The sequence below is a fragment of the Siphateles boraxobius genome, unplaced genomic scaffold (assembly GCF_051911475.1).
Source record: "Siphateles boraxobius isolate OS27281-9 unplaced genomic scaffold, OSU_SipBor_1 41, whole genome shotgun sequence".
In the NCBI taxonomy this organism is placed as follows: domain Eukaryota; kingdom Metazoa; phylum Chordata; class Actinopteri; order Cypriniformes; family Leuciscidae; genus Siphateles; species Siphateles boraxobius.
Window position 1 is genome coordinate 18,525,041 of NW_027509042.1, and position 21,136 is coordinate 18,546,176.

At 37.9% G+C, this 21,136-nt stretch overlaps 2 protein-coding genes across 3 annotated transcripts in view; both read left to right on the top strand.

Annotated features, from left to right (window-relative positions):
- The first annotated feature begins 1,360 nt into the window (after positions 1 to 1,360).
- Positions 1,361 to 11,639, top strand: zbtb11 (zinc finger and BTB domain containing 11). The gene is made up of 10 exons (XM_077198782.1): positions 1,361 to 1,916; positions 2,788 to 3,005; positions 3,292 to 3,523; positions 4,645 to 5,660; positions 6,110 to 6,412; positions 6,503 to 6,899; positions 7,627 to 7,744; positions 7,864 to 8,022; positions 8,238 to 8,413; positions 10,501 to 11,639. The coding sequence occupies exons 1-10, from the start codon at positions 1,607 to 1,609 to the stop codon at positions 11,016 to 11,018; spliced, it is 3,447 nt and encodes a 1,148-aa protein (XP_077054897.1). The 5' UTR covers positions 1,361 to 1,606; the 3' UTR covers positions 11,019 to 11,639.
- Positions 11,640 to 12,495: 856 nt separating this feature from the next.
- Positions 12,496 to 21,136, top strand: part of dipk1ab (divergent protein kinase domain 1Ab) — a 56,110-nt gene continuing 47,469 nt past the window's right edge. The window contains exons 1-2 of one of the 2 annotated variants that reach the window (XM_077198783.1): positions 12,496 to 12,740; positions 12,823 to 12,906. In XM_077198783.1, coding sequence (XP_077054898.1) covers positions 12,582 to 12,740; positions 12,823 to 12,906 — 243 coding nt within the window. In that variant the 5' untranslated portion in view covers positions 12,496 to 12,581. The remainder of the gene's footprint in view (positions 12,741 to 12,822; positions 12,907 to 21,136) is intronic. The other variant, XM_077198784.1, reaches the window with a different exon arrangement.

Consider the following 21,136-nt stretch of genomic DNA (forward strand, 5'->3'; position numbering starts at 1 on the left):
TTTTGACATGGAAATTTTTGTCCTTTATGGGCCTGAGTGGTAGTTTTGTTTTTTATCTGATACTGCATAAAAAATATGATTGCATCAAAATTAATATTGTTGTTAATTATTGACATATCCAAGGCTGTAATATTTAAAGAAAAAAAATCCTGCTTAGAATTTAGTATATAGAAAATTATTATTATTATTCTAATTTTTATAAACTTCAACAGTGGCATTATGTAAAGAAACCGACGTTTAAAGGGTTAAAATTCTGAAAATTAATGACTGTTTGGTAATTATGATTAGAACTGATGCTAGTAAAAAATCTAAACCAGTGAAAGTGTAAAAAAATATTAATCTATAATATTTTTATGACACTTTTTTGACATGGACATTTTTGTCCTTTATGGGCCTGAGTGGTAGTTTTGTTTTTTATCTGATACTGCATAAAAAATATGATTGCATCAAAATTAATATTGTTGTTAATTATTGACATATCCAAGGCTGTAATATTTAAAGAAAAAAAATCCTGCTTAGAATTTAGTATATAGAAAATTATTATTATTATTCTAATTTTTATAAACATCAACAGTGGCATTATGTAAAGAAACCGACGTTAAAAGGGTTAAAATTCTGAAAATTAATGACTGTTTGGTAATTATGATTAGAACTGATGCTAGTAAAAAATCTAAGTCAGTGAAAGTGTAAAAAAATATTAATCTATAATATTTTTATGACACTTTTTTGACATGGACATTTTTGTCCTTTATGGGCCTGAGTGGTAGCTTTTTTTTAAATCTGATACTGCATAAAAAATATTAATGCATCAAAATTAATGTTGTTTTTAATGATTGACATATCCAAGGCTGTAATAATCAAAGAAAAAAAATTCTGCTTAGCATTTAGTAAATTGAAAATAATTACTATTTTTCTTTTTTTCATAAAAAAACAACAGTGGCATTATGTAAACAAACCCACATTTTAAGGGTTAAAATTCTGAAAATTAATGAATGTTTGGTCATTATGATTAGAGCTGATGCTGGTTAAAAAATTGATGTCAGTGAAAGTGGAAAAAAATATAAATCTATAATATTTTTATGACAGTTTTTGGATACGGACATTTTTGTCCTCTATGTACCTATGAGTAACTTTTTTTAATTGATGCACAAGGGTTAAAGTAGGCTATATCATATATTTCCTCCAAATATTTCGAATGTACTATGTTTAGAGTGCTAATGATTTAGTACGACACAATAAATGTCTACTTGTGACATTCGTATGTAAAACGCAGAATGGTGAAATGATTTTCTGGTGAACAGCGCCATCTGCTGGTTTCGTGACTGTCCTACGCGTGAATTGCTCGGCGCTGCTTCCGCCATTTCAAACGCAACATCCGGTTGTGCAGCAGCCATTTTGTCTGTTCAGGCAAGTCCACCCCACACGGTCAAGAACTGACGTTCCCCCTTGGAAAATATTTCATAAATATCACAGCTGATACTTTTCCGTGTTATATATGGAAGTGGAAACGGGCTGAAAAAATAACTTATTGAATTCTACGGTCGAGAATACCTTTCGTAGGCTGATGTGTCTTGTTTTTGTTGTGTGAGCGTCATTAATCGGGGTTATGTCGAGCGAGGAGAGTTATTTAGCCATCCAGCGCTACTTGACCGATGAACGGGAGCCTTACGCACCGGGCACGCACGGCAACACCAAGAGAAAGATCCGAAAAGCAGCTGCTTGTTACATAGTGCGCAATGGGATTCTTTATTACCAGAGGCGGCAGAAAGGTCTGGATGAATTCACGGAGCTGGAAGTGGTGCTGCAGGCCGAGAGGCGGAAGGAACTCATCACGGAGGCGCACATCACGTCCGGAGGGGAACACCTCAACCAGCAGCAGACATGGGAGATCATCTCCCAGAAATACTGGTGGAGAGGTACACTAACCACAACTTCAATGACCGCAGAGCTTTCCAGCTCTTTGATGCTGTGTGACAGCTGGTATCGCTGAAATGTTTCTTGTCAGTATGTCAAATATATCTCAGCAGGTGACAGGAAAGGAAGCTAGCCAGCTGTAGGATACAGTGGATAAGTGTCAATAATAAACATCTTATAGAAAGAATATAAGATGATATATATATATATATATATATATATATATATATATATATATATATATATATATATATATATATATTATGCCAGTTTCTGAGATAGAGCACCATGAAATCAAAATTGACATTTTTTTATATTTTTTTTAAATATTGCATTATTTATTATAAATGATTTATCCGTGTACCTGTTTTTTTTTAATTCAAATCATTATTAATTAAATTCCTCTTGCGATGTCGTCTCTTCTCTGATGACGTGTTTACTGGCGCGGGGGTGGGACAAACTCACTCACATGACATCACAGCAATAGCAGGCTAAACCACAACGAACCAACAATCCAAACAGTTCCTAATAAAAAAAATAAACTCTCACCATACATATTTTCTTGTTTTTTCGTCTCTTCTTTATTTTACTTTTGTCACTTTTTGATGTTGTAGTTGTTAACAGGGTTGTATACATTTGTACATATTTTCTTGTTCAAGCAGCAGTTTCACTCAGATGTACATCATAATAGGGAAGAAAAAATTGCAACTTCCGTTTAATGCAACTTGAAGATTCTTGTAGATCTAGATATTAATAAGACAGTTAGATAGACTGATGCTTTATTAATCCCATGGAAAAATAGATGTAATTTATTGATTTTTGAGACAAAGTCTGTTATTATATGTACCCTAAACCTAGTCTTCTTTATCACAGGTGTACTGAAGCAAGTGAAGGATTGCATCAAAGAGTGCAGTCACTGCCAAAGCAAGCAGGAGAAGGGGAGAGGCAATGCTGAAGATGCCACAAAACAAGCTGTCCGACAAGTTAGACGAAAGACCTCTGCCTGTGCCAGCGAGGAAGAGGATGATGAGGCGAATGATGATTTGGATGAGGAACAGTCCAGTTCAGTTGATAAACATGAACTTGTCTTTGTAAGTACAGAATGCCATTTGTGTCTCTGAATACAAAAATATGTCCCCTGATATTTTAAATTTATTTAAAAATATTCTAGGTACAACAGTTTATTTATATTAAAATACAGAACATAGAAATCACTGTCAATTATATAAATAAATGTATTATTTCTTAAATTTAAAACTAATATAAATACAACTATTTTATATTTTTATTTTGTAATCAATACAATTATTTATAAATATATTTAATATTTTGTAGATAAGTTGGTGTATATGTTTCTTTCTTCATGCATGGTTATAGGTGGACAGTAAGGGAGTCGTCAAGCAGTTCTTACCAAAGCATGGGCAGACGATGCTGGACAGGTTGAACCAGCAGCGACAGAGAAATGAGTTTTGTGATATCACCCTGATCATTGAGGGTGAGGAGCATCGGGCACATAAAGCTGTACTGGCCTCCTGCAGTGATTATTTCTACGAGCTCTTTGTGGAAAAGGGTGCTGTGACCAGTCATGAAGCTGTCGTTGACCTCTCTGGTGAGAAGAATGCAGGATGCTGTTGATTGAAATGATGAAACATGAACAATTTACTGAGGTTTAATCTTTGTTCCAAACCCTAGTGGGCTATTTCACAGTCCTGTCTTCATATACGGCATCCAAACCAAAATGTGACCTCAAAAGTGACTGATCTGAAACACTAAATATGAGCAGTAACTCCTTTAGTCCTTTTTTTTTTTTTGCTCCATCCACCATCTTGGCATAAACTTATTACTGAGCAAATTGCAATGCATTCAGGAGCTCCCATGTCGTAACATGTCTGCTTTACCGTCATATAACAAATAAATTATTTGACAGAACTGTTAAACAAATACAGTTAGAAATCAGCAAATGCTCATATCATTTAAATAAGTTATTTTAATATTTAATACGTTTTTAATTCCATAAACCCATAAAAATGTAATTCCATAAAAAAAAAAATTCTTCTAAATTTAGAAAATGATATAAAATGAAATGCATTTGATTGAAGCATGTTTAATTTACTATCCTTAAATTAAATGGTATGATATAATTTATATCGGCTTTATATCATCCATCACCCACCTTGCTCTCTAAGATAATGCCATCAGCCATCATTAACACTATTTCAGTCAAGCGTTAATGTCTAAAATGTTGCCTAGATAGGTAGCTTCCTATTTGTTTGTAATTTGTGTGAGAGCATTAACCTGTTAAAGGTAAGTCTACACTATGGAACTTTTGCCCCATCTAGTGGTTAAAAAACAAAACTGCATGTATTTTGCAGAAGAACTTTGTTTTTGTTTGTGCTTTGTTTGTGTGACTTTGCGGATGAATATGAACTCTGTTTGATAGCTGCGTATGTCAATTTATCTGTTTAATAAATGCCTTACTCATCTGTTAAGAAATAAAAACGGCATCTCGGCATCGCTTTTACAGCATTTCAAGACGCATGTATGCGATTTTCCACAACAACCATCCCAAGTTGGTAAACTATAAACACTTATTATAGGTTTACCATAGCGAATCAAGATAAGACAAAAACACGGAAGAAGGATTGATGATGCATTGACTAAATATGTAATATATGCATATTTTATGCATTCAAATCGTAATTGTTTCTTTTGTGTTGTTTTACCTACCAGGCTTCAGCAAGGCCAGTTTTCTGCCCTTAATGGATTTTGCCTACACCTCCAATCTGACCTTTAACTTTTGTGTGATGGCAGAGGTAGCCACACTGGCACGGCACTTACTGATGGCTGAAGTGCTTCAGATCTGTGAATCTGTGCATAAGAAAGTAGAAGAACAGAAGCTGATGGTCTATCAGAGAGGAGACATCCACACTGTGGTGGCAAGCCCGCCAGCGCCCCCTCAGCCAGTCACACCCACCGGTTCCGAAACTTATGTGGTAACTATGCAGAGTGATGACACACCTGAAGCAGGACAGTCCCTGGCTGTAATCGCAAGTGAAATCGGGACGGCTGAATCGCTGGCCTTGCTTGCTGGTGCGACCATCGATGGCGAAACAATGACTGTAGTTACTCATAGTGGACAGGCTGGCTCAGCTGAGTCTCTCGCCATGGTGGCTCACAGTGGCCAGGCAGAGGAGGGCGAGACCATGACTTTGGTCACTCACTCCGGGCAAGCGGGTTCATGTGAGTCCCTGGCTGTAGTACAGGCTTGTTGGTCTGTAGAGGAGCCATTGGTTGGTGACACTCCTGTTGCAGAGTGTATTCAAACGGGAGCCTATCTCATTAGTGTGGATCCAGGCAAAATGGACGCTTCTGAGATTGTGCATTTAGCTGCGGCAGCGCCACCTGCTGTGCAGGATGAGCCCCAAGCTTCTGAGCCCACACGCCAACCTGAGCCGGCAGCAGCCCCACCACAGCCAGCCCCTGCACCGGTCAGGAGGAGGCCAGGAAGACCACCTAAAGTGAAGCAGCCCGAACCACCACCACCTCTTCCTTCAGAGGAGGAGCCCACGGAGATGGAGGGGGTTGAGGATGGATCCGGTGCAGATGAAGAGAGAAAAGAAGAGGAATGCAAAGATCCCAACAAGAGATACCTCAGAAAACGATCCGTGAAAGAAGGAGGGTACATTCGTCTTCATATGGGACTTGAGACCGAGGAGGAAGAGAGAAGCACGTCACCCCCTGCAAAGGTAAGCACTCCCATTCACTGACATATGATTCATCTGTAAATGTGACGATGGCCTTGTCCCAGATGATGCCCTTTTGTACTTGGCACATTTGTAAGGTCCACAAGACCCGTAGGGTGGCCCATCTGTCATGTTGTAGCTCAAAAGTGTGCCTGCTATGTGGCTATGTGGTTCATAGAAGTAAAATGTTAGTACTTTTTACACCTCATTACATTTACACCACAAATTTAAACCTTACTTAAAAATGGTATAAAGATTTTTCAAAATCACATAAAATCAGCATGAATACATTTACAATGCAAGAGTGCAAGCCAAAATGTTGGCACAAAAATTCATGGACACTATTATTTGTCATTGACAGCCAATATGCTGTTATTGTTCAATGACCCAATGATTGGATACAAAAAAAAAATCAGCCTGATTGTCTTCATAGAATCTTTCTGTGTCCCCAGACACCTCAGAGACTTGCCAAGAGAGGTCGACCGGTTCAGTCTGTGAAGAACAATCCTGATGAGATTTCATCAGAGTCAAACATAGAGGCTGTTCCTGATGCCATAGCACCTTTAGCAGAGGAACTGGAGCCTGTTGTTGACCAGTCAGAGACTCTGGAGGAGGAGGGCGCACTGCAGGGAGACCCAGGAGAAGTTGTGGAAGGTGAACATGCGTGTAATGAGTGTGGCATGGTGTTCCAGAGGCGGTACGCCCTCATCATGCACGCTCTGAAACATGAGAAGGCTCGCAGCTTCAAGTGCAGTGTATGTATCCTTGGGATTAATAAAAAGTAATTCTTGCCCGATCTTTATGCATTTTGGTTATTTTTCCTGACCTTTCTTTTGTCCTCACAGATTTGTAATAAGGAGTTCCAGTACGCAGCCTCACTCCGTGCACATTTGGCCCGTCACAAACATCAGAAGACCCAGAGAGCCAGCATGACACGGGCCATGGCCACAGAAGATTCTCAGGGGCCCGAAGATCAGACGAGGTACCGCACCAAACGGGAGTTTGTGTGCGACATCTGTGGCAAGACTCTGCCTAAGCTGTACTCCCTGCGCATTCACATGCTGAACCATACAGGGGTGAGGCCGCACTCCTGCAAGGTCTGCGGGAAAAGCTTTGCCACCAAGCACAGCCTGAAGATGCACCGGGCGCTGCACGACTCCCTCAAGAGATTTCAGTGCACTGTGTGTGATAAGTCATTTGTCACCAAAAGAAGCCTAGAGGAGCATACAAGCATTCACACAGGTACACACACACATTTTGCTTGTGCCAGGCCAAGACGAATACTTAAATATGCAGGCATTTAAATTGGTATTATGTGATTAGTATTAATTATAGGAGTTATGATTAAAAAAAAATAAAGCATTTGAATTATAAAATAATTTTCCGATTGAATTATTGATAACCTCCTATTTTACATAAATAGTGTTTAAAGAAGAATGTTTTAGTGGGGGGGGAAAATTGGTAATTTGGACTAATGTCATAGTTTCGATTGGAATACATCACATCCAGTCTGGCAGTAACATATGGTCTAGCCACACAAGTTCAGTCTAGCCACACAAGTTCAGATATCACATCCGAAGCTCAAATCGCATCCGATTCTGCTTACACATGATCTGAACACCACACATCCTGTACTACTCTCCATTGGATATATATATATATATATTCAATAAAATGTTAAATAAATTTTCTTATATAAAAATATTTAAAAATATATTTTTTTTGTAAAAGTCTACCAAATCTAGATTCCAGCATAAACACTTTTATTTTCTCCAATTACTGGTCAGCATGGTTTTGAAAGTATGAATCGACTTCAGTAGTCAACATTTGAAGTTGATCAAAAAATGTAAAAGGTAACAATTGAGTTGAATTGTTGTCGTAGCAAATATTTACGCTTTTAGTATTAATGTTGTCATTAACATTATGATAGTGCTAAATGAGCAGTTCATAATAGCAGTTTGTTTGACAGGTGAATCAAAGTACTTATGCACAACCTGTGGAGCATCTTTTCACCGTGCATCCGGACTGAGCAAACACCTCAAGAAACATCAACCCAAACCTGATGTCCGCTCATTCCACTGTACTCAGTGAGTGCCTTTTCCCCTTTATGCATGCACACGACTGCTTTCTGTGAACCCCCCGATTAAACTTTTATTCACGTATCTTCCCACATAATAGTTTGACACCTTTTGTTCCTTCATTATAGCTGTGATAAGAGTTTCTTTGAAGCAAAAGACCTGCAGCAGCACATGAATAAGCACTTAGGCCTAAAGCCCTTTCAGTGTCAGGTCTGTGGGAAATGCTACAGCTGGAAGAAAGACTGGTACTCGCACGTCAAATCGCACACTGTTGCAGAGCCATTCAGGTGAGGGTGAAAAACAAAGTGTTTTTTTTTTTTTTTTTGTGCTTATTAAAGAAAACTATCATAAAATTTCTTAACAAATATCTCTAATGATCTAGTTTCTACACTGCAAAAGGGCCTGTTATGGAAATTATATTTCTCTATTATATGATATCTGAACTTGGTGGCTCAAGCACTTGTTAGAAGTAGATGGTGAACTATATTGTGTGTTTTGGCAGGTGTAATGTATGTGGGAAGGAGTTCTTTGAGAAGGCCCTGTTCAGACGGCATGTCAAGAAAGCCACTCATGGAAAGAAGGGCAGAGTGAAGCAGAACTTGGAGAGAGAGTGTGAACACTGTGGGAGGAAGTTCACACAGCTCAGAGAGTACCGCCGCCACATGAATAATCACCAGGGTCAGTGGAGAATCATACATAAACACATTTAGAATGATAATAAATAATTTATATGCAGATTCAGGAAATGTATCACTCAAAACAAACAAAAATGTAAAAAGGAAAATGTGGTTTTACCACAATAACTTCTGGCAACAGTATGACTTTATCAATAGCTGCGTTTACATGGACCCTAATAATCCGATTGTGATCAGATTACTAGCAGTCGGAATAAAATAGTCACATGTAACCACGTCAATCGGAATGAATTGCCCAAATCCGATTAAAATTTAATTTGGATTGTAAGGGGTGGTTTAAACCTTTTCTAATCTGATTGAGAGGACGTGTATCTGATTTAAAACTAAAACTGGAAATTACTGCGCATGTTCAATGACATAGAGATGGCGTAATGACGTATGACGGGAGGATCAAACTGTTGTTGTTGTATGAAGTGTCATAAATGACTGTCGTGTCATTCTAAAATTCTCCTTCCACTCATCGTCTGTGAAGTGGAGTAGGACAACGTCTCACCAGTCCTTGTTTCAGCCGCCTTGTTCTGGGTGCGGGAAGGGTTGTTTTTACTGCATATAAGCAGCACGGCACAACGCTTCATAGTTTTTTTAGTTCCCCACAACTATACCATTTAATTTCTCCACTATTAATAATACTAATATGTTACACACACACACAGTCCCACATGCATGCATACGTATATATTTGTGTGTGTGTGTGCATGCATAGCTTCTTCAGGAAGAGGAAAAAAAAGATTCTGCTTTAAAAACTAAAATTTATTTTAGTCAAATAAACAATTTAATACTTTCCCCCCCGATTTCACAGACAAGGCTTAAGCCAATAGTCCCAGACTAAACTTTTTGTTTTAACTGAAAGCAACTTGCGCTGACATATCTTAAAAACCAGTGCCATTGTTTTGTCTCAAGATGCACACCAGTAATGTTTTCTTCAAAGGCACGTTTATAAAAGCTACTAAAATGTCCTGAGGCCTAATTCTGGCTTAATCTAAGCCTTGTCTGTGAAACCAGGAGCCTATACCATGAAGCTGGTTTTGGTGATAGGCAGGTATGTTTCAATTTAGCTTGTGCCAACCCTAGGTTTTAGGCACCATGAAAGTGGCTCAGCGTTTAGAGGTGTTCATCGCCATAGTAACTTGTGCTCCACGGAAAAAATTTAATGCTGTTTAAACTTGTCTGACAATTTTTGATATTTAAAATTGTTGTTAAAACAAAACTTACGCTCCACGGCTAACCTGTTTCGGGGCAGGTTATGTTCTGGGTAAGAGATCTCAAAACTAAACGGGACCAATCAGCTGTGAGCAAAGTGACACATCTCTGATGAAATAAAGTATAATTATTTTATATGAATTAAATATTATTTATATAATTATTATACCCCTAATCCATTATACAAGTAATTTTAGTTTTACAGTTATTATTAAACATGTATGAGCATGAACATATACCGATAATATGTAATAATAATGTTATAATTAATTATCCAATATATAAACTAACTTTACAACTTTTACTTGCATTTATATGGCAAGCCATTTTCTTGGTGTGTTGCATTTATGAACTTCATATTCTTCAATCTTGTAATCTTTTGCAGATGAGAGAAAATCTTGCTGATTCTCTCGTGAGAATTAAATTGCAGTTTCTCTGTTTCAAGGCATTTGATTGGCTGTTCACTACTGATGTCACATTTTCATGTGCACACACTCTATGAACTCTGGATCGAAGCCTGAGTTGACAGAGAAAGTGTCATGCTACCAACAAATCCTGATTGAATTAGTTTGGTTTTGTCAACTTGAAACGAATCCTCTAACCCTGAGTTTGTTCAACTACCATCATGGTATTGGCCCGGGCCAATATTTGCTTTAAAGATTTCTCTAATTTGCACATCTGCAATGTGGCTGTAGGTGGTGCTGCATGTCACTCTTGTTGATATGTTCAGCCTAATAGACATCTTACATATTTTCATGCTTGTATTTGGCAGTTTTACAGCCAACTGACATTTTGATTTAGGTGTCAGCCACTTGCAATGCGTATAAATAGCTGAGTATAACAGATGTCATGCTGGTCTTTTTTTTTCAGGAGTGAAGCCCTTTGAGTGTCTGACCTGTGGCGTTGCATGGGCTGATGCTCGTTCGCTGAAGCGCCATGTTCGCACTCACACAGGCGAGCGCCCTTACGTGTGCCCGTTATGCCAGGAGGCCCACATAGATGCCAGAACGCTGCGGAAGCACATAACCAAGTTCCATGGAGATCAGTTGCCCGGCAAGATCATGCTGGAAAAGGACACTCTGCAGTTCCACAACCAGGGCACGCAGGTGGAGCACGCTGTCAGCATCCTCAGCTCTGAGCTGCCCCCTGAACTCCAGCCTCCACAGCCTCCCATCACAGAGGAGATAGAGACCGTGCTCATCACCGAAGAAACCGTGGAGGCCGTGCAGGCTGTGAGTGACGGCACCGTGGCCACGTTGTCCGACCAGAGTATAATGCAGGTGGTGAACTACGTCCTGGCACAGCAAGCTTCAGTCAAGGTGGAAGATGCACCAGAGATCATCCAGACCATGGAAGTGGAGGTGGCCCATGTGGCAGAGGTGGAATGAGACATAAGTTCTCAGATCCGTCGACTGCATCATAGTGACTTGGCAGTAAAAGTAATATGAATAAGGGCAGGCTTATTCTTTTTTGTTGTCATATGCACCCTGTGTGATAATGTAAAAAGTGCTCATTTATTTTTGATGTAAAATGTAAATTAAAATAAGCTTAAAAGACTCTTGAGTTTACTGACATCACCCTTCTTACAGGTGTGTGTGTGTGTGGGGGGGGGGGTGTGTGAGAATCAGTGCATGATGTGTGTGTGTGTGTGAGAATAGGCTTGATTTACATTATATTTAAGCTTCTGTATACACATGTACATAAACAGAATAATTTGCATTGTAATAGTCATGATCAAGCATACAACAAGCAGATAGATCCCAATATAAATGTTTGACTTTTTTTGGAACTAGGTCCCATTTTTCTCATTATTACGGCTGTTTTGTTTTTCTTTCTTTTTGATAATTTGTAAAGAATATAAGCTCTAACAGTCTTAGCAAAAGGGCCATAGGCTCTTGTCTGTGGTATAATGCGGTGCCTCTCGGTCTCAGCTGACTACTATGTATAGCAGCAGAAATGACAACCAAATAAAAAAACTCCCTGTCTGCAGGGAATCACCATGTGCTCTATTTCTTTTCTCTTTTTTCATTTTTTCTCTGTCTTGAAGTGAAAATGAAAATGTGTGAAGTCCATATGCACCACTACCAGCATCCCAAGATTTGTGAGATCTGCCCTAATAAAAATGTACTATTATTAGAATTGTTAGTATTTTGCTGGATGCTGCATAGAATGAGATTAAATCTATTGTTAGGTTAGTCATAGTTTCTAAATGTGTTGTGGTTTTACTTTTCTTAAAATACAACATAGCATTAGAAGCTATAGTAATATTGCAGCCAGACATGATTTTAGCTGTGCACTCTGATTTTTTTTTAATTTACAGTAAATGCTATGGCCAGAACTTCACTTAAACTTCACTAATTTTAATTGTCTATGTCATTACAATGTTAACGTACTAACTGGAGCTAATAAAATCTTTGTTACTCTTAGTGTATTACGAATAACACAGTTGAGTGCTGGAAAATGATGATGTATGAGATGATGTAAACAAATTTGTGTCAAATTAAGTAATATATAAGCCTGTATTCATAATTTTTAATATAAAACAAGCTAATTCATACTTTTACATCTAAAAATATACCGTTCTTTTTATAAAATACACAACTTTTTATGTGGTAAGAGGTTGTGGTTGGTTAGTTGGTTCACCAACGCCATAAATAAATTATTACTTCTATGGTTATAATTATGCTTAGTTATTTGAATTTCTTTTTTTAATGGTCTGTGGCAATCATATTTAGTGTCATATCAACCCGTGTTTATCCATTGTAAAATGTTTATAAAAGCGAGCTTTTTGTGCAGCAACCAGAGTTTCACACACGGGTCTGACCTTATTTGGAGAAAAACAAATATGAGCACATTATCCGGAAATTAAGTAAAACGACACTGAAATCGCCAAAGCATTCTAAATGTGCACAAATTTCTCCAGGCTTCATCAGATGGTGATCAAATGAAAGATGAGTTGTCGTTGTCTCGTAGGCTACTACTTAACGCGAGCTCATCCAGTTGATGTGCGCGCAGATGTTGCTCATCGCGCGTTAGGTGCGGCGCCTGAGGAGCCTCACATACTCTTCTTCACCATCCTCTTTCCTCATGGCGAAAAAGACCTTGGCTTGGTAAAGGACATTTGTCGTTGTAATTTGTGTTTTATATAATTGAAATGGCTTTGACCGTGAACTAATGATTTATATGTGGTAGGTTAGCGCTGTGAGATGTGGTGTTTCAATCATGGCAAGAGGTCTGATACCGTGGATCTGGCTGAAGCGACCCGTCTATATCCAGGTAAGACGCCAAATAAGCATCGCATGTAGGCTAACTTGTTCATAAATCGCACCGACTGTTTCGTTTTATAACCATTTGTGTACTTGGAATAAATAGTGTGTGAGATTTGAAGGGACGAGGTGGGGACGCTGTTATCCCGTTTCGACTCTGAAGTTTTATCTCTTAAGCGTCACTCCATCTAACTAGCTTTAATGTAGCCTACTAATCGAGCGGCACATCCGCGACTCTTTTCAACCATTTTCTTCGACCTTTATGCATTACACCTCATTGTAATATTTTACTAAAACAGCGAAATGGTATTTTCCGCAACTGTATCCGTTGCGTTTCTCCTGTGATTTAATTAATGAATGTGATGGATCAAACTGATGTTGCTGCGTTTTATTCATCATTGGGTCGGTCGTTGCTGTAGCAACCGTGCTGTTGTATAACATTTTTTATAGTCCTGCTGAAAACATTTCTCTTACCTGTCAGAAACGTAATGCAAAATATAAACCATGATTTCCCAAACTCGAGCGCTGTGATTGAAAAGATTGACGACCTCGTTTTACACTTCTATTAGAGCAACGTCGATACAAACTCATATTTAACTCAAGAGAATAATACACCTAGTTTCACTATTACATACTTTTTTTCCAGGGATATTTACTTGGGAGTCTTCAATGCTTCTGCAAAATTTTGTTGATAGATTGTATATGTTCCCCTGAAATATCCCTAATAAAATGGAATAACCGCTGTTCGGTCATTTTTGACCAAAATTTTTACTTCAATGGTACAAAACTTGGTAAAGGCTTTGGCACTTGCTATGTGAAAAAAAAGAAAGAAAAATCATGGACATGATTCGAAAAGGTTAAATGGTCCTGAAAAAAAAAAGTCACACTTGTACTGTTCATACTGTTCATGGTAAAAAAAAAAAAGACCACATTGGAAATGAATGCGAAGTGAATTCATCGAATGGAAATGTTACTGCGCCCTAACAAAATCTTACTGAAAGCTCTTTTTTTTTAGATATCAACCTCAAATTTGGAACACAACAGCTTTCACAAACAGGGTGGCTTAGATTAAGCCAGGCCTGAGTTTAAATAGGACAATATAATAGCTTTTATAAACATGCCTTATAAACAAACATTAGTACATGTGCATCTTGAGCCAAAACAATGGCACTGACATATTTTAATATTGTAAGTGCAAGTTGCTTTCAGTTAAAACAGCTCAAACATGCATTTTAGTATGGGTCTGGCTTAAGCCTTGTGTGTGAAACTGGGGGAACTTGTTTAGAAAATGGCTTTGATTTTCTCACAGTTTTAGAGTAAAACATGTTTTGGATATATAAAATTTAATTTCATATAAAATTGGAACTTTATGCATTTTTCATCATAATAAACTTAAACCTCCATAACTTTTTTCACATCAGCAATAATCTGCCACGTGTTTCTTTAAAAAGAGATCAAACTTAAGTCTGTGATCCAAAGCATTCAAAGATTTATGCCAGTTTAAACTGAACATTCAATTTTCATTTCATAATTCATTTTTTATTTATGTTAATACAGACCTGTTCCCATATGGGCCCATGTTCCTGTATGATAGGCTATTAAGTGCTTTTTCTGCATTTTACACCGGTTTAAGAAAAATGGACTGGACAAATTGTACATAAATTGGACTAACAATACCACAGATTTAAGATGAGCAGCAACTATGGCTGTATTGAGTATTTTACCAGTACGTATATAAAATGCTATAAAATCACTTTCACTGCATCATAAAACCAACTTGTTTTTGCTTCATTAAGTTTGATTTTTTTCTTTCTTTCTTTTATTGGCAGCAAAGGCTTTTAAATATTTTAAATATTATCAATGTTTGAAGAACAGAGTGTGGCACTATGAGCAGTGTCATCATTATGACCACAAACTTAATTGGTTCTTGAATGTATAACACGCTTTTTTCTTTTTTTTTCTTTGGCGCATAAGGTCTATAAGGTGAAACCTGTGGTGGCCGGTAACCCTTGATGTAGTTCTTTTACTGTACATTCCTCAAAATGAAGAAAATGGCATCAGTGTTGTGGTGGGAGGGATGAGCGGTTCAGACTAGGACGGCAGCCCTCCTTTGAGCTTTTTGTTTATTTTCTGAAGACTGTAATCCTGCATGCTTTCAGCAGTTTACTGAGATTTCTTCAGCTCTGGCTGTCCTCACACTCAGTCTGGCTTACTTTCTGGTGTTTGCTTGCTCGAATAAAAGATTGATGGGGAGAGAACATGAATGTGAGATATGTGCTTTTTAGTGAGAAAAGTGAATTTTAGAAGTACGTAGATATTAACCACTTTGCACTGGTCCTTGTACACTAGTTTGAAGCAAGGGGCAGATTTCATTTTTGGGAAAATGTAAGAGTCATATTATAGATCTGTTCATATGCCCAAAAGATCTGCTGTAGTACTTTATTGACCTCTGGAGCTACTATTCTCTCTAAATGTATAAACTCTGAATAGAACGCTTTATTTTATCTACATAAAGCATTCTGTTTAGAGGTCATGTGCTCAGAGAATTTATTGTAATATAACAGCTTTATGCTCTTAAAAATGATATGGAAGGAATTAGGAGATCTTGCCTCATAAAATTCACGAGGTTACTGAGACTAAATGCTTCAGGACACAATAGTACTTGTTCAGGAGGTGAGTTTCTCTGTAATGTTCTACATTTCTGTCAGCCAGAGGCATGATTCACATATTTCAGATACAGCATTTGCACAATGCCGTAGTGATAACAACTGAATATAATATGTGGGAACAGGTTTTTGGCTGTGCTGTTTATTACTATTCTCAAGTTAGTAATTAAATCTTGACATCTGCATTTTTACTGAAATAGGTGGGTCAATGACTTGTTGCTATTTTGTCCAAATGTATTAATTTATTCAGAAATACATTTAAAATATATACAGGTGCTAGTTATATAATTGGAATATCATCAAAAAAGTTGATTTATTTCAGTAATTCCATTCAAAAAGTGAAATTTGGATATTATATTCATTCATTACACACAGACTGATATATTTAAAATGTTTATTTCATTTAATTGTGATGATTAAAACTGACAACTAATGAAAATCCTAAAATCAGTATCTCAGAAAATTAGAATATTACTTAAGACCAATACAAAAAAATGTTTTTTTTAGAAATGTTGGCCAACTGAAAAGTATGAACTTGAATGGCTGTACATACCTGAAGAAGTATGTACAGCCCTCAATACTTAGTTGGGGCTGCTTTGGCCTGAATTACTGCAGCAATGTGGCGTGGCATGGAGTCGATCAGTCTGTGGCACTGCTCACGTGTTAAGAGAGCCCAGGTTGCTCTGATAGTGGCCTTCAGCTCTTCTGCATTGTTGGTTCTGGCGTATCGCATCTTCCTCTTCACAATACCCCATAGATTTTCTATAGGGTTAAGGTCAGGCGAGTTTGCTGGCCAATTAAGAACAGGGATACCATGGTCCTTAAACCAGGTACTGGTAGTTTTGGCACTGTGTGCAGGCGCCAAGTCCTGTTGGAAAATGAAATCTGCATCTCCATAAAGTTGGTCAGCAGCAGGAAGCATGAAGGGCTCTAAAATTTCCTGGTAGACGGCTGTGTTGACCTTGGACCTCAGAAAACACAGTGGACCAACACCAGCATATGACATGGCACCCCAAACCATCACTGACTGTGGAAACTTTACACTGGACTTCAAGCAACGTGGATTCTGCCTCTCCTGTCTTCCTCCAGACTCTGGGACCTTGATTTCCAAAGGAAATGCAAAATTGACTTTCATCAGAGAACATAACTTTGGAGCACTCAGTAGCAGTCCAGTCCTTTTTGTCTTTAGCCCAGGTGAGACGCTTCTGACGCTGTGTCTTGTTCAAGAGTGGCTTGACACAAGGAATGCGACAGCTGAAACCCATGTCTTGCATACGTCTGTGCGTGGTGGTTCTTGAAGCACTGATTCCAGCTGCAGTCCACTCTTTGTGAATCTCCCCCACATTTTTGAATGGGTTTTGTTTCACAATCCTCTCCAGGGTGCGGTTATCCCTATTGCTTGTACACTTTTTTCTACCACATCTTTTCCTTCCCTTCGCCTCTTTATTAATGTGCTTGGACACAGAGCTCTGTGAACAGCCAGCCTCTTTAGCAATGACCTTTTGTATCTTGACCTCCTTGTGCAAGATGTCCATGGCCGTCTTTTGGACAGCTGTCAATTCAACAGTCTTCCCCATGATTGTGCAGTCTACAGCAGTGGTTCCCAAACTGTGGTCCGCGGACCACTAGTGGTCCGTGAGGGTACTGCAGGTGGTCCGTGGAAAGGCAAAATAAAATATAAAATAATATTTTTTTCCTTCATTTTACCAGGAATCCCCATAAAAAAAATAAAAAGTAAAAAGAATATGTAGGCCTATATTGATATAAAATTTAAATTAAATTGTCAGGTTATTGTGTGATTACTAAAATAGGCTAGTGGTGCTCGGCCGTGACGTTCAAGTTCAGTGCCGTTAGAACCACAACATGGATCGGTGGATAGCAACAGGTTCTCTGAAGAGGAAAGCGGCAGAGGCAAATATTTTGTCATTATATAAAATATTTGTCTGATTATAATTTCACCAACAGTAATTCTGGATTGCCTCCACCAAACAAGTAAATAGGAAATAAGCAAATCAGAATACTGCATGCCAAAAACAGCAGTATGCGCGCAAGCGTGAAACGCTAGTGTTTCTTCTTGGTGCGTATCTTTTACTGGGGTCTCCAACACGTCGCTCGATTGGAGGTAGCTCATCAAGGGGCCGTTCATATATCGTGTCTTTTGCGCTCTCAAGTTCATTATTTCATGTAGGCGCGCGGCAAGTGGGCTCATAATTGAAGTGACGCACTCATTTTTTTAGGCGCAGGGAGATGAAAACACCTCAACTTTTCATAATGCCGCAAACGCACCGCAGTTCATGTGACAAGAACAAACAAAACATTGAAAGCTCAGTCAATGAAGAATGTAAGAATGCACGTGCACCCAAACACTACGTGTGTTTTTCTCTTCTCCGTAAATAAATCTTGTAGCAGAGCTACAGCAAGCGTTTTTCGGTGGTGGAAATCTATTAGCTACTAAGCACAACTAAGTTGTGGAGAGCGCGCATAGCAACGACAGACGGCACGGGAAAATCGGACCGAATTTTACTATTAGCTAATAATAAAAGATAAGCTAATGTGCATCGATGTAAATGTCAAGTAATTTATCTTTTTTTGACTAATTCTTTTTATAAAAATGATTTAAATGCTGAAATATGTGAGGTTTATCTTTTTATAAAACCTTTTTTTGTTAAAACTTTATTTTTATTTCATTTTACTATATGTGCCTATAGGGGTAGCAGGGGTTGGCGGCAATGTAAGTATCTGGATATTTGCCGCGGGGCGAGGGCTTCGATTACCTCTCTCTTTTTTGACCATACATGTTTGCATCCCTGAAATGAACCTGATTATGCCCTCGGGCGGTTGAGTAAATAAATAAATTAAATATGTGGCAGCCGTTGTGTGCAGTAAACTTTCTTTTAACAAGCTGTTGTACTGATGTGATGACCAGTTATAGTTTTAATGTTAGTAAGCCTATTTAAAGGTGCGGATTAATTCAGGAAGGACTGTGTGTAGATATATTTTATTATGTGTATTATGAGGTGGTCCGTGAAAATTCTTGATTACAAATAGTGGTCCACACACACAAAAAGTTTGAAAACCCCTGGTCTACAGAACTAGACTGGGACACCATTGAAAGGCATTTGCAGGTGTTTTGAGTTAATTAGTTGATTAGAGTGTGGCACCAGGTGTCTTCAATATTGAACCTTTTCACAATATTCAAATTTTCTGAGATACTGATTTTGGTGTTTTCATTAGTTGTCAGTTATAATCATCAAAATTAATAGGAATGAACACTTGAAATATATCAGTCTGTGTGTAATGAATGAATATAATTTCCAAATTTCACTTTTTGAATGGAATTACTGAAATAAATCAACTTTTTGATGATATTCTAATTATATGACCAGCACCTGTATATATATAGCTGCAAGCAGCGATGAAGGTGCCAATCACAGAGAAGGCACGATAAGTCATGCCATCATGTCTGGGTATATCAGACCAACTGCAACAACGAGAATTTTTTTTGTTGGCATTCATGTGCAATATGATCTGTGATCAAACTCGTAAATATGATCTGTCTGACATGAACTGAACGCACCAATAGTTCTCACAAACATAGGACCTGTTTGCACTGTATTTCATACTTTTTACTAATTGGATAGCTATCTGATTTTTTAAAACTGTTCCATTAACACTTGGCCACATAAATGTGTCTCTGCAAAATTAATATAAATCCGATCTTTAATTTTCGCACTATACATCCATTTTGGTGTGCTCTTCATCAAATTTGTTCACATATTATTCGCGAATGGTTTGACTAATCAATTTCCATTACTTTGTCAGCATGATCTGAAGATGATCTTGTTCAAATTTCGTGAAAATCGGAGCAACATCCTAGGAGGAGTTCGAAAAAGTCATTTTTTTTGCTGAAAATTGTCTGTGTACCAAATTTCATAACTTTCTCGCAAGCGGTTCTATGGGCTGCCATAGACTTCCAGACCAGAAGAAGAAGAAGAAGAAGAAGAAGAAGAAGAAGAAGAAGAAGAAGAAGAAGAAGAAGAAGAAGAAGAAGAAGAAGAAGAAGAAGAAGAAGAAGAAGTGGAATGCCAACGGATACAATAGGGGACTCCAATGCATGGTCCCTGATGACTTGGATACATCTTTTCTATAATGAACACAGTTCAGACAGTTCTGACAGTTCATGTCTTGATATCTTTGTTACTGAGTAAATAAAACATATATTAATTCAAACAACATTAATTTAAGGAATCATAAATAAGTGAATGATATCATAGAGAGGATCCCTGAAGACCTTCATAAATGTGTAAAATATCAGATAATTTCACCTTTTTATGACATGGAAAGATTAGTTCAGGTAGAAAAGTGTCATATTGTATAGCCCCACAAAATGAATGCTATTTGTTAATTGTTAATTCATGGTATTTAAAAAAATATATTTTAATCATTAAAAATTATTAACGAACCTTTTTGTTTTTATGATTTATATTATAGAAATGTACTTGGTGATTATACTATAAGACATTTTCAGACTTAGATTCGATTTAGACTTTTGTTGAAAATAGCTTTTCAAAACCACATGAAACCAACTTGAATAAGCGCACTCTTATTTGTCATAAACCCAGATGTCAAAACTCTTCTCCTCTTGGGCCGGTTTCCAGAGGTTCGTTTTAAGGCCCCTTTTTTTGCAAAGGTTGGGGACCTTAAAACACTGTGACCATCCAGCCACGAGGCAAAAAGGGCATTCAAATTAAGAAGAAAAAAATTCCATTGGGAATATCAGAAAACAAGTCCAGACAAACTTTCAGTTATCAAGGACAAGAGCCTAAGGAAAGTAATATGAGCGGCCGATTCTCACCCTAGATAGGTTCCATTACACTGTTTATATGCAAGTGTAGCGGGCAGGGTGGTTGAGACGGGAAGTGTAGCTTGAAGGCCTCCCCACTGACACTGATTATTTGGATCAATGGACAGGAGATTATTTGGAGACATGGACAGGAGAAGATTAGTGCGGTGTGAGTTGAAGAGTGAGCCTCTTGGAGTATCAGCTGTGCAAACGGGAGAGCGTGAGTCTTTTTGGAAGGTTACGCTTATTTGTAGCTCGGCCTGGCGTCTGTGCGTATGGTGACCAGTAAATGGTACACACAGTTACGAGTCTACAGAATACTTTGCTCACATAATAGCGAGTAGTGATTCTACATTTGCAGCAACATAAGTTTACTGGCCCCTTTTTCGCTTAGACGTAACATGTAGTGTTTATAGCTCTGATCGTTTCCTGTCTGATATGGCCTATGAATAGAAGCAATGCTGGCGAGAGTGTGCACAGCTATTAGTCATCCACAATGTTAAACTTCATTGGTATGGTGCATATAGCTCTAATTCATCTAAGCTGGTTTCAAAAACATAAGATCATTTAATCCCCCTTTTTTAGTTATAGTCTTTCAATCAGAGATCTAATCTTTTTTTAAATTGTCACGATGTTACCAAACATATAAACCATTTATGCTTGTGATTACAGGAGGATTGCCTTCGTCTGTCCAACTAACCACTGTTTTTCCTGTGGGTTTAATCATTCTG